We start from the raw sequence: 13852 nt of genomic DNA, 5'->3' as shown, positions 1-13852 counted from the left end.
TGAATTCATAGGCAGATTGTTAGCATGATTGAATGCATGCAAGGCCTCCTCCATTGTGTCATATGATTTGTACAAGCTCCTGCTTACACCAATAACATGTGGGGCGCATTCTTGCCATGAGGTGTAAATCCCAGGTTGAAGACCATGGAAGACAACATAAAATTTTTCTTTTCTTCTATTGCTTGTGACCCTCATATTTTGAGAGTACAGTAGGATATGAACGTTAGATGAATGGAAGAAGGAAGGTTATTCATCTCCATAAGTCATGAAGTAGGTATAGTCATAAAGAGTTTTCATGGAAGCTTTCAATTTTTAGAGTTCCAACAGCTGCAAATGTATTAATTTCACATTGAAAAATGTTGTAGTTAAGTGGCTTATAAATGTTGTAGGTAAGTAGATATTAAATGAACAGACTTTATAGTTAAGTGGCTTATAAATGAGCTAAATGGCTTATAAATGAGCTAAATGGCTCACAGTCACCTTAAATGGCTTATATCTTTAAAGGGTAAAACGGTAATAAATTTTAATATAATTACCAATATGCCATTTTGAACTGGCTCAATTTGAGTCGTTTAGCATTTTTGTTAGAACTATTATATCCATTAACCAGCTTTACAGACATTTGGAAGTCTAAAACAACAGTGACCTTGCGATACACCAATTCCAACGCTAACTTAAGGCCAGCTATCAGACATTCAGACCATCAGAGCATGTAGCTCTGCTTGCTTGGAAGTAAATTACAAACCTTCCAGCTTCCAGAAGCCCAAGTGATCTCGCATACGAAACCTATGATCGATTGTTATCTCATTGTTTTCACTATAATAATTTCTTTTATGTTTTAAAATATTTAGTTTATTATTTAAAAAATACAGGACAGAGATTTATTTTCCTCTTTCAAACATGAATGCTGATTGGATCTGAGTGGACGGAGATATTTTCAAAAGTGGGAAAGCCATTTTCCCTGTCATTTTCCTCAAAATCGCTGATTTTATTGTGGCATTGTAATTCAACAATTAACATGAATGCTGATTGGATCTGAGTGGAAGGAGATATTTTCAAAACGTGGGAAAGCCACTATGCCTTTTTTTTTTTCCTCAAAATCCGACAAGAAACAAGAAAGATAAGGCGTCAGGCAAGACTCTACATTGGTAGATGGTTGATTATATTTTGCTGAACCAAATGATAAAATCATTTTGACAGGAAAAGTTGAAATTCATAAATTAAATTATAAAATTATATATATTTATATATAATTTTCACATTAAATAAATTGTGTTTAATTTTATGATTTTTACTTTTTTGTAATACTCTTTATGTTTTTATATTCAATTTTTATTAAGTCTTTTATATATACATATTATTATCTATTAATTAAAAATAAATATTAATTTAAAATATATTATTTAATATAAATAAATAATAAAAAAATTAAATAAGATTTGAATTAAACTTTTATTATATTAACCCAAAACTCAATTAAAAATTTTGATTTATAATTATATTCAAATCAAAATTAATATTTAAATGTATAAACCATTAATTTTAATTTGAATTCATTTGGATTATTTCTTTGCACACCTCTAGCAGCAGGTTCTCCGTATGATATCACCTATTTTGCACCCCGAAGATCTGTATCTTTTGACTTGTCATCTTATTCCCTTTCCGTATCTGCAACAGGCAGCCGTTGCAGCCACCAAACTCTCTCCAAAAAGGACGAGGAGAGAAAGAGAGAGAGAGAGAGAGAGACTGTGTGCTTAACAATAACAACAATCGAAATGACTCTTGGTTTGGTTTCCAGTAATGCAAAGCAAATCATATATTGCCACCATTCTTGTGCTCAGCAATTCAAGAAAGCATGACCCTAACAAAGAGTAAGCTGAAGGGAATTGAGGAGCAATTCACAAGGTATCCCCTTCGTAAATTAATAATTGTTCATCATTCCCGTGAGACGAGAGAGTATCCATAAAATTATCAAGTATACGAGTGTTTCTACATAATCTTGGAAAATCAATGAACATGTTGTGGTTCATATATGGGGTACAACATATTTCTTAACAGAAACTTTCACCCAAATAAGTTAAAATAAATAAATAAATTAGAAAGGGAGAAACAGCAAGTCCAATAATTATTCAAATTTTGTCCGCAAAGAAACAGGAAAGATGCTCCTCTTGTTACATCACAAGAAGCTGCTATACTAAAAAGACTGGTACGTGTTTTCGTTTTAGATGCATTTTAGCAGTGCTTTCAACAGAACAAAATGAAAAGCTAACTTTGTAAAGAAATTGAATTACCTTCCAAGGTGCACAGTCAATTTACACAAGCATTTATCAAATTTATGTTATTTATCCAGAACTTATAGCTTTACTTTCACGAAATTCCATTACGGTATTATGACTTTATGTCAAGAAGCTAAAAATACAAAGTGGCTCACCCTATTATGAATGACAACATGCAACTTCTATATGCATGCCAGTAGAACATCCGAACTAATAACAAAGCACGCATGCCTTTGTTTTTAGCAAGCAGTAATAGTTCCACGTAGCAGCTTGTTCACATCAAATGATGAACAGATTAACACAGACGGGTGTAGTATACCTTAATTCTTATGCTGCAGCCTCCCACTTTCTGCACCGGCATAGGGATCAATGGTAACATTTATTACAGTTGGCTTTCTTGCAGAAAAAGATTCAGCAAGGGCAGACTTAAGTTCATCAGGTGTCCCAACTAGATAACCTTTGCCCCCAAAAGCTTCAATAACAATGTGATAAGCAGCGCCAGGGACAAAAGAAGTGGGTGCTGGATCATCTTTGAAAGGCCCTGTTATTTCTTCAGGGCTCCTTCGATCACCGCCATATACACCACCATTATTAAAAACTATCACAACCACAGGTAGCTGATATCGAACCAATGTCTATAAAAATTTCAAAATCATCAGAAAATTTCCCATAATTTTGTTTAATGATCAGATTGCTAGGAAAAACGAAAGTAAGGGGATTATTCAAAACTTCAACACATAAATGATCATTATCAAAAGAATCACATAAAAGTTAAAACTTGAAAAAGAAAAGAACTATAAACTATAGAATATTATTGAAGAGACGTGGTTCATAGAAAAGAAAAAGAAACAGCAACTGCTATGAACCCCAGCCTGCGCCCTCCTACCACACTTCTGAACTGGTAGCTTTAATTTCATGAAGAGAGCCAACAATAAAAAGAAAGAGAGAAAATGTTTCTGCAGATTAATTAATCTATTGCCTTAATTAAACATTTGCATGTCCAAAGGTAAAATTATAAATCAAGTAATAGTATCCAAAGAATCAAAACAGAGAATAACTCATCTTCCTCTAAGCAGACTGTCAAGAAACCACTTAAACATCCAAGTTTAGCCTCTTCTTTGCAGCAACAAAAAAATGAAGCAGGTTTTACATAACTTTGAAAAAGTTTCACAAGATAGGATCAAACTTTATTGCTATAGATTATACGTGATAGGTTATTATCATCATGAATATATGAAAGTGGTGAAGAGAAAATCAAATGAAACAACAGAGGTTGACAAACTGAACATAATGGAGAGTAATTTATCCATGAAGCATGCTGTTGAAGAAAGACAGCACAAATAAGCAATTGTTTAAAAAAAAGGGTAAAATAAAAAATAAATTAAAGAGTTGGTGTTCATATAAAATCTAAAGAAAAACAGCAATATATAATCGGAACATTCCTGCCTTGACCTCTGCTCACAAGGTCACACTTCTAAAAAACAGCTCAATTGAACCTGCTTCTAAAATCACACTTGAATTTATAATAATGCAGTGTAAAAAATGCTTGTAAGAGCTTAAGCATGTATTGCAGCCTAAGTCACCAGATTAAGATAGATGAATAATTGGAAAGATATCTCTATATATCAATAATCAAGTCAGAGACTACTAACATGGCCAAAAACAGGTTGTTTAGCCTTCTGAATTATTTATTTATAGAAACCACACATTGAAATGGTGATATTTTAGATATCTTATTTTCTGTACACGTTATTATCGCTCCAGCATGAACTGTTGAAGCACATCTTTGTAGGCATTAAATCATTTCGATATAACACTCACCTGGAAAGTAACCAAGAAAAAACACCAAAAAAGATAATAGCTTGGACAATATTATTAAACAAAGATAATATTACCCCAAAGAGAGTCACAAGTGACTATCACTATTAGTTTAAATAGACATTGCTAATTGTAGGAAAAGTTCGGATTTTTTGTCATTCATTAACCCGAACAGAAAAGTAAACAGAACATCAAATGAGAATGCTAAAGCAATGAAGAAGCATAAAGAAATTATAATAGTGCATACCTCAACTTCCATGGCACTGAACCCAAATCCAGAGTCACCTTCAACTGCAACTACAAGTCGATTAGGCTCAGCTACTGCAGCTGCAATGCAATAACCCAACCCAATCCCCATTGTCCCCCAAGTGCCAGCATCCAACCTAGTCCTAGGCTCTGTCTGTACCAACACAGCTCTCCCAACATCCATCGTGTTAGCCCCCTCTGACACCACTATTGGAGCAGGGCTCCCCACTCCCAAAATGGCATCTCTAATAATCCTCATAGGCGTCAAGAAATTAAATGGCACAACATCCTTCGCCAACTGAGCCTCCATTCTCGACACATTCTCCTTTGCTTTCTTGGAAATTGCCTCCGCCCATGGATGACTCTTCGCCAAACAAAAAGGGTCGTCCTTGATCTCCTTATTGATCAATTCCAAAACCTTTTTTGCGTCCCCGATCAAACCCAAATGTGGTTTCCTTAGCTCAATCTCATCCTTACAGACATCCACCAATATAAATTTCACGTCCTTAGACCACTTGGGAGGCTCTCCAAAGTGCAACAGCCAATTAAGCCTAGCGCCAACCACAAGTGCGACATCACATTTACCAATAGCAAGCGACCTTGCTGCACCTGCTGCAAGTTCATGGGTATCAGGCAACAAGCCTTTTCCCATTGGTGTAGGCAAGAATGGGACTCCAGTGGTTTCAATTAACTTCCTCAGTTCATTCTCTGTTCGTGCATATGATGCCCCTTTTCCAAACACAATAAGAGGCCTCTCTGCTTTCCTGAGCAACTCCACGGCTCGCTCAATTTCTGAGGTTGGAACCTCACTCCCATTTGCAATTGGTTTCGATTCTGAAGAATTCAAGGCAGCAGTTACCAAACTCTCCGCCTCAGATTCCGTTACAGTTTGATGCAAAACATCAGATGGAAGATCCAAATAGCATCCACCGGGGCGGCCAGCAACGGCCCGATCAAGAACCTGAACAACGCAATTAGGTATATCCTTAACATCTTTAGCTTTCACCGAAAATTTGGAAAATGGTTCCACTGCCTCTATCTGATCAAGCTCTTGAAAGTCACCACGACCGGCGTCTTTTTGGTCACAGGAGCCGGATATCATCACCATCGGCCAAGTATTGACCATAGCATTAGACAATCCAGCAAGGCCATGGACACAACCGGGGCCGGAAACAGTAAGAAGCAAGCCAGGTCGGCCAGTGAGGTAACCGTAGGCGGAGGCGGCATAGCCAGCGGACTGCTCATTGTGGAAGGCCAAAAAACGGATTCCAAGGGAGACAGCACGGTTGGCGAGGGACGTGACGGGTATGCCGACAACGCCAAACATGTGGGTGACGCCGCAGCTTGCGAAAGATTTGGCGGCGAGAACGTTGCCGTCAATAAGGGTTTGGGGGGCACTAGGGGAATTGGAGTCCGCCATTGAAGTAAGTGATTAGAGCACAAAGAGTATACTGATATGAATTTGATTTAGCGTGCGTTGGTGAATGTAAACAGCTGGGCAAGCCTAGTAATTTTTAAAGTCCATGCGGTGGCGGCCTTACTTGGGGAAGGGAACGCTACGGCGGTTTACACGTCAAATACAATGCTGGTCCAATAAGAATTTGATTATATATATACAATATGGTTTTTTAAAATTATAGTTACCAAATAATTAATTTGCTATTTAGATTTACTTATATATTGATTTAATTGTTAGGTATAATTAATAATTGTTAGTTGGTAATTATAATCGATGATAATTAGTTATATTAAATATTTAATAAAATAATATTTAATTATTATTTTAAAATATAAATTAATTAATAAGAATATAAATTATATTATTTATTTTATTATTAAATAAATATAAATTATCAATTTATTATATTATATTATATTATTTTATTATTAAAATATCTGTATAATTATTAATTAATTATATTATATTACTTATTTTATTATTAAGATAAGAAAATAATTAAATTTTTAAAAAATAATTAAATAACTTTAAAAATATTATTATAAAATGATGAAGTAATTATTATTATTGATAAAAAATTTTATAGCTAATTCTAAGTTATTAGATGTAAGAAATGTATTATTTCAAAAGAAATAAGTATTTTATATTATTAATAAAAAATATTTTTAATAAAATTATAATATATTAATTAAGATGTTAAGATTATAAATAAAAAAATAAAAATATTAATAAAATTAATTTTTAAATTACATAAAAAAGTATAATATAATAAAAATAAATAAAAAATCAAATCAATTATTAACTGATGTAAAATAACTCTAAAAGCTAATATAAATTATAACTGAATATCAAATTTATTACCTATTATTTATTAATTTTATTTTTAAAAATTTATAAAATATTTTAATTTATTTATTTAAATATCTATTAATTATCAATTATATTCAAAAATTGTATCAAATACTCCCCATGGTACCACTGTGTAAAGATATAAAAGCTGCAAGATTTTTTATATTCATTTTTTCCAAAAGTTTGATTGATGGAAATGAAGATTAGTGAGTCAAAAATTCAATTAATTAAATTGAATTGAAATCTATTTCGAAAAAATAATACTAATTGAAATTAATATTTTAAAATTTTGTAATTTAATTTTAAATCGAACCTTCATACAGGGGCCGAAAAGTAGGTGATGACGGCGTCGGGTTGACCTTTGTTTGAGCCAATTTTATTTTGAATTCTCAAAATCAGTGCTGCTGAAGGTAGGCTGGGTTCCCGAAAAGAAGGCGCCCGAGCCAATTCTAAGCCCTCGTAAATGGGCTTCACCAACGGTAGGCCGGGTTTCCACCATACCCGAACTCAACTTCTTGACTTGTCTCCCTCAGTTTGCATCCCGTAAACAGTAAACCCAAAACCCTCTCTCTCTCTCTCTCTCTCTCTCTCTCTCTCTCTCTCCCGTAAACCGTCGGCTATCCTCCAATTGGAAATCCGGGTAAGCTTTCCCACCTTATTCTCTTCTATAAGCTTTCTTTTTATTCAATTTGATCAACTGAAATGGGGAGCCCTTTTCCTCTATTGATTCTCTCAACTCTACTAATAATAGATGCTAAAGAGCTTTTCTATTTGGGGGTCACTTTACACGTTGCTTAGGCTCATTTCTTTTCGCTTCTGACATATTTTTATGATAGACATTCAGATTTAATAGATGCAGACATATGCATACTTGCATATGGGTAGGTTTCCCCTGTTAATGATCGTTGTTTCCATGGGTAGGTTTCCCCTGTTAATGATCGTTGTTTCTTTTTCAATACTTGAAATAGACTGTTAAGAAGATGATAAAGAGGCGATTCTATAGGGAAGAACACGGGGATAGAGATGCACCTTCCCTGGATTCATCTTCTTCTGATTCTTCTTCTTCTTCTTCTGACTCTGAAGTTGAAGCAGAAGCTACAAAGGAATCAGAGGATCATGCTGTAGTTGCTGAGCCGAAAGAAAATGACGAGTCCTGCTCCTCATCGTCCGGTTGGTTCCACAATCCGCATTGTATTTTTTTTTTCTCAATAATAATTAGGGGGTCAACCCAAATTCTTGGGATAAAGAGTTGAGTTGAGTTGAGTTGAGTTAATAATTAGTGTGTCTCCATGGTCTTACTGCTATAGGTGAGCACAAGTGCTCTATGGTTACTTTTACAAATGAAGTTTTTGATTTCTGTTAAAGGGGAAAATTTGGATACCGTTGTTCTTATGGTAATTTGCAAAAACTGTGTGCTTTCATTATATTAAAAAAAAAAAAGAAAAATAACAAGGATAAGTATCCTAATTTTTTTTATTGGGTAAGTTATTTCAGTGGTGCTTTGGGTACATAGGTTTGATCAGCAGACTTTATTTTATCCTGAATTACTAAAATTTATTTCCATTGTTACATATAACTGTTCTCTTTTGCAAGCTAAGTTAGTCTGCTTTTCTCTCCCTTTTCTAGTTAATGAAACTGAAAATATGCCCATTGCAATCTAATTAAACTTTTAGCACTATTTCTGATTGGTGTACATCTTTTCTTTCATATTTCATATAAATCAGTATACGAGAGTAAGGATATCTCAGCTGATGATATTGATGTTGACTCAGCAGGTAGGATTTTCTTGTCCATTCAGAGCTTTTAGATTAATCACCTTTTTTCTTGGAGGTGCACATGTATTTTGGATGATATTTATAATATTGCTTCCATGCTCTTTGCAATGCTTACATGGAATAATGATTGGGATTAATGTTGGGAATCTAAGTCTCACATCGGGAATAAACAAAAATTAAAGGGTAAATACAAGTAGTTCGATTGCAACATTGACTTGGCTAATCATTTTGATATTTTAAGTAACTCAATCATTTATATAAACTCTAATTAAAATGAATTAATGCATAATCTGATCAGCACTCTATCCGAATTTAACAATTAAACTATTGATAACATTTAACTTTTGATATGGGGCCTTATAAATTGTTTGATTTTTTCCATTTAAACATTCATCTAAAATGTATTACTTCTTGTGCTTGGATATCAGTTGTTATTATTTGTTTTATTGACCTCCTTTCAGCACAATTTCTTGAATTTTTTAATGAAAAACTAACTTTAGGTGATAACACAATGCATTTGGCTAAGCATTTAAATAGCTATGGAGTTTGTTTGAACCAAAGTTCAGTTAATTTTGTGGATGGAATTATCCAGCCCATTTTTGTATTTAGAGGATTTATCAACGTTCCATTATTGTTTCTGCTTAAGCATCGTTTGAAATAATATTCTTGATTGAAGCTAATGCAAGCAAAATGATGATTTCACAGGGAATTCACTTCATGTTATCATGTACATCTTAAAATATTTTTTTTCATTTTTCTCTTTATGATGGGAATCTGCTCTTGATCATAACTATCACATTGTTTTGGTCCCTCCTTTGCGGTATTAAGAGGTTGCCTGGGTTGCAGTGTTGCAATCATTAATGTGCTTTGTAATGTGGTTTTATATATGGTGATTCTGGTGCTTGCTATTTTCATTAGTCAATGCAATGGTAAAAAGTCTTGAGTTTGTATCTCTATTTTTGAATTCTACCTTAAAGAAATTATAATGGGGTAATTGCCCTTTTGGTGTAATTTAATCATGGCATTTATTGTCTCGGTCAATAATGCATGATGTCTGTAATATGTGTTTTGTTTCAAATACTGTTATTCCACTTGAGTACAGCATCTTATTTTTACCAGTTTGTCTGCTGTTTCTTACCCATTTTGCAAGTGTGAGATGTTTACCAGTTATGGGAGGATGCAAGGCCAACTTGTCCTGTTTGATTTGCCAAAATCCCATAAATAACTTAATAATTTAAGATCAAAATGCATGCCTTTAATTGCTTCTATATTGGGTTGTGTGATGTCACGATGACTCAATATTAGGTTTTACAAATGAAGATGATGGAACTGGAAATGAAAAGCAAATCCCTGTTGGCCCTCGGTTATCTAGTAAACATGGTGCTGGTATACTCAAGAAAGAGTTTAATGGTGAGGCCCAAAAGGAATCAGAACCAGCTGATATGCCAGATTTTGTATTAAAATTCAAATCAGTTTATAGGTGTCGGATTTGCCCCCGAATTGTCTGTTTGACAGAACAGACTATGATGACTCACCTCAATTCTAAGGTAAGACAGGCATGCTTCTATCTATGTCCTCTTAAAATTGAATTTTTGTCCACATTTTGATATCTCTTCTGCTAGGCATCAGCCAATTAAATCTTTATTGACATATATATGCAGGGGCGGATTTACCATGGGGCACTTGCCCCCACTGCCCCCTGGATATCCTTTGTATGATTAGGTTATTTCTAATGTTGCCTCCACTAATTTATCAATTTTTTGCCCCATAGTTCACTTAATCTTTTAAATTATTTATTTATTGCACATAGACAAAATATAAATCATTATCTTAAATTTAGTTAGAATACCACTAAAAATTAAAAACGAAATAGAAGTGCCATTAAATTAGATTAACTTATTATTGCAATATATATTTTTGCCAGATTCAATCTCATTATTAACAATTCCCGTCGCCAAACTAGGAAAAAAAAAATCTATTCATATTATAGAACCTTTATATTTATTACATTTTTTTCCTCAATTATCTTTTTAACAGAAGATCTTTCTCTAAAGAAAATGCATTACCAAAGACATTGAACGGCTTTTTAGGTAACATGTATACATGCATGATGGAATCAAAGTATCAAAAAACAACAACAACAAAGTCTTATGTTAAGTATCAGTCTAGAGACAATCCCTAGATCAGAGATTGCTCAGAAAGAACAGATTGAGATGAGATGAGAAGAGAATAGACTTGATAAGAAGAGAAATAGAAACTAGAGGGAAGAGAAAGTATTCTGTTATTGATTCACAGAAGGAATGAATCTGTTACAGCTAAGGATCTCTACTTATACAGAGTAGAGTAACTGTTATTCAACTAATTCTGTTACACTAAACAGCCTTCAGTTATCCTAACTTCCTCGCACAATATTTCCCTCCAAAATACATCCTACCCCGACTCTCTACCCATTTCTCTTCCTTCTCCTATAGTATGTAACATCTTAATTCCAAAATAGTTGAAGTCGGCTATATGGATCCTTTTTTGGATTCGGTCATGTTTTAAACCACTTCCACATCCATAAGTTTTATTACTTTTACTCTTACATTTTTCATATTTATTTTTGTTTAAACACATGTATATAGTGTCTCTCCTTATATATGATTATGTGTACATAAAACATATTGCCCCACTAACAAAATTTTCTGTATTCTCCCATATATATGGCTAATTTTCAATCAAAGTAAAAGTTTATTTTTGTCCTTTTTATCATCTCTCTTATGTGTAAATTGGCTCCTTGCTCCCTTTCATCATTGCATATTCCCTATTCAGTAAAAATTTAGTGGTTTGCATTATAATTTAGGATGGAGATGAAAGTATTTGAACTAGTATTAGCCTTTTTCACCTTCTGGTAGTTGCGTAATGGAAGTTTTTTAATTGCTGTAGAGACATGCACGATCTGAGAAGCTACTGAAGGAAAATAGGTTGAAGGCCATGCTCAACAGTGATGGGGAAATAGAGAACCAGGAAACCCCAACAGAGATGCATAATCGAATTGTGGCTCTTGCAGAGGTTAGTTCTTAAATGGGGATTGCCAAATTGAATGGTGGATTGGATATTAGACACTAATTTAGCTAAAATAATTCAACTTTTTTTACAGAATAAGTCAAAAAAGAAGAATAAAGGGCGCCAACGACAAAAGAAGCGGTCAAGAACGAAGGTATGAATGGTCATTTGTTGACAGTCAATTGTTTTATGGGGTTTTAATATTGTATGAAGTTGTTTTCATCCCTTAATGTCAAATGCAGAAAGGGAGAGAGATCTTAAATATGGAGAAAACGAGGGGTTCAACAAAAGCACCAGCCAAGAAAAGGCATAAAAGTGAGAACTGAAGAATGCTATATTCCTGTTTACTGTACTGTGAGGAGTGGAAGGAAAAATCAAAAGTAATTGCTCAGTAGTTTCTGCAAAGTAACTATGATGGGGGCATCAAGTGTGGTTTTTGAAGTGGCCGCTCTCTTTTTCTATTTTTCTGTTAAAATTTCTTACCTGCAGGAAATTTTGGTTTGTAGGACATGTATTTGTGGCAGGCTTTCAGTTTTTCAAGAGCACTGACTGTATTTTTGCTCAACTAATTATGGGTTGATCCAGAGAATTAATTGCGTTTCTTCTAATTTACATCAGTTATGTTAAACATTTCTGAGTAAAGAATCCTTCCTTTCTTCTGATTTGCAAGAATAAAGCCCAAAGAATTGAGATTGAGTTAGAGCCCATTCTTCACCCTCTGAAATGCCTTTCCAAATAATTGTTATCGGGCGGCCTGTGGATTTTTTAATAAAATTTTTATGTATTATATAATTTTAATATTAAATTATTATTATTATTATTAGAAGAAGAATAGATTTTATTTATTTTTTTATAACCAAATTATTTCTTTATTTTTTTTTACTGTTTTATTATTTTATTTCTATTAACATAGAATAAACTTGTTAACAAATTAAAATATATTAAAAATAATAAAATACAAATTAATTTGAAAAGTTTCTCAGGGAAGATCGTCATATAATTATCTACTTTGTTCTTATTTTTGATAAATTTCTTTTAATGAGAGTCCTCTTAAATAAATTTCATATTAATCATATTGCTTTTATATAATAATAATAATAATCTCATCAACTCAAATCACATAGGTAGTTAAGATAAAAATTAAAATATTATATGCGGATATAAATCCAACAGTATTTAATTTAGTGTTATCCATTTCCTCTTATTTAAAGAAATGTCTCATGAATATCCATTATGCCGTTAAATAATTCAAAGGCTTCCCTCATGGGTTATAAATTAATACAAATTTAAACATTATTATATTATACTAAAATACACAATAATTTTACTATTTATAAATAACAGTAAAAAATCTATTTTATTCTTTTTATTTATTTTTTCTCCCATAAAATCTCCTCTTTTATTGTGCTAATTTTCTACCATGTTCTTTTAATCCATTCTACACTCTTCTTCCATCATCATTATTGAACAAGGAGCATTCTTCATCTACTTTTATTAGAATGCAAGTGCTGAAAAAAAAAAAAAAAAAAAAAAAAAATCTCTTCCACATCAACTACTTTTATTAAAGCTCTCATTAAGGTATTTTTTTCTTCTTTTTTTTTTTTAACTTTCTTTATTTATCATCAAGTAAATTAATGGCTCATTATTTATATTTTAATTTATCTCTCATTTGAAATAAATTTCAAATGTTTTTTTTTAAGATGATTGATTATTAATTTCTTGATTGTTTAAATGTTTCTGAATTAGTTTTGCCTTTCTTTTGCATTGGAATTTATTGAAAAATTATTTTAATGTCTAAATTGAGATTGAGATTTTTCTAATATGTGTTTGATGAGATTTTAAATAGTCAATAATTTTACTATTATTTAAAATAATAATAAAAAAATATTATTCACTTTAAACTGATCTTTGAAATCGTCTAGTTAGCTAAACAATATATTTTAATTTTTTGTATTAATAAATTTAAATAGTTATCAATGTATTATGTTAAAAAATTATAAATAAATATAAATTATTATAGAAGATAATAATAATCTTAAGAATTACTTTAATTGATAGTCATAGATTGTGATTAAAATTTAAAAGTTCAAAAAAAAATTTTTCTTTTGGAATGATTGCTGTAAATATATAAATTATGAAAATTTAAAAACTCTTCATATTTTATATAATATACATTTTGGTATTTATTATTTTAAAACTATGAATGATCCAACCATCTATTCTTTTATTACTAAATTCTAAATTTGTATTTTTATTTTTAAAATTTTATAAGATTTTAGTTTATTAATAAGGTAAAATATTATAATTTTAAAAAATTTTATACTTTTCCTAATGATAATATAAAAATAAAATTTGTTACTTTTAAAAATAATAAATATATATTA

General features: G+C 31.9%; 2 protein-coding genes across 4 annotated transcripts; one reads left to right on the top strand and one right to left on the bottom strand.

The window, feature by feature from the left end:
- Positions 1 to 2311: 2311 nt before the first annotated feature.
- On the bottom strand, positions 2312 to 5870 carry LOC110659002 (2-hydroxyacyl-CoA lyase). The gene is made up of 2 exons (XM_021816820.2): positions 4342 to 5870; positions 2312 to 2911 (listed from the first exon to the last, which is right to left on the bottom strand). The coding sequence occupies exons 1-2, from the start codon at positions 5758 to 5760 to the stop codon at positions 2597 to 2599; spliced, it is 1734 nt and encodes a 577-aa protein (XP_021672512.2). The 5' UTR covers positions 5761 to 5870; the 3' UTR covers positions 2312 to 2596.
- A 1150-nt stretch (positions 5871 to 7020) lies between these two features.
- Positions 7021 to 12096, top strand: LOC110659001 (uncharacterized). Of its 3 annotated transcripts, none has more exons than XM_058138765.1 (7): positions 7060 to 7288; positions 7617 to 7818; positions 8373 to 8423; positions 9729 to 9970; positions 11349 to 11474; positions 11563 to 11622; positions 11711 to 12096. In XM_058138765.1, exons 2-7 carry the CDS (start codon positions 7629 to 7631, stop codon positions 11792 to 11794), a joined length of 753 nt encoding a protein of 250 aa, XP_057994748.1. In that variant the 5' UTR covers positions 7060 to 7288; positions 7617 to 7628; the 3' UTR covers positions 11795 to 12096. The 3 variants fall into 3 exon arrangements, with proteins under 3 accessions (XP_057994750.1, XP_057994748.1, XP_057994749.1); XM_058138766.1 differs by lacking the exon at positions 7060 to 7288 and adding an exon at positions 7368 to 7533 and having other exon boundaries at positions 7570 to 7818; XM_058138767.1 differs by lacking the exon at positions 8373 to 8423 and having other exon boundaries at positions 7021 to 7288.
- Positions 12097 to 13852: the final 1756 nt, after the last annotated feature.

This window comes from Hevea brasiliensis, chromosome 16 (genome assembly GCF_030052815.1).
Source record: "Hevea brasiliensis isolate MT/VB/25A 57/8 chromosome 16, ASM3005281v1, whole genome shotgun sequence".
Lineage (NCBI taxonomy): Eukaryota > Viridiplantae > Streptophyta > Magnoliopsida > Malpighiales > Euphorbiaceae > Hevea > Hevea brasiliensis.
This window is presented reverse-complemented; position numbering and strand designations above follow the sequence as displayed.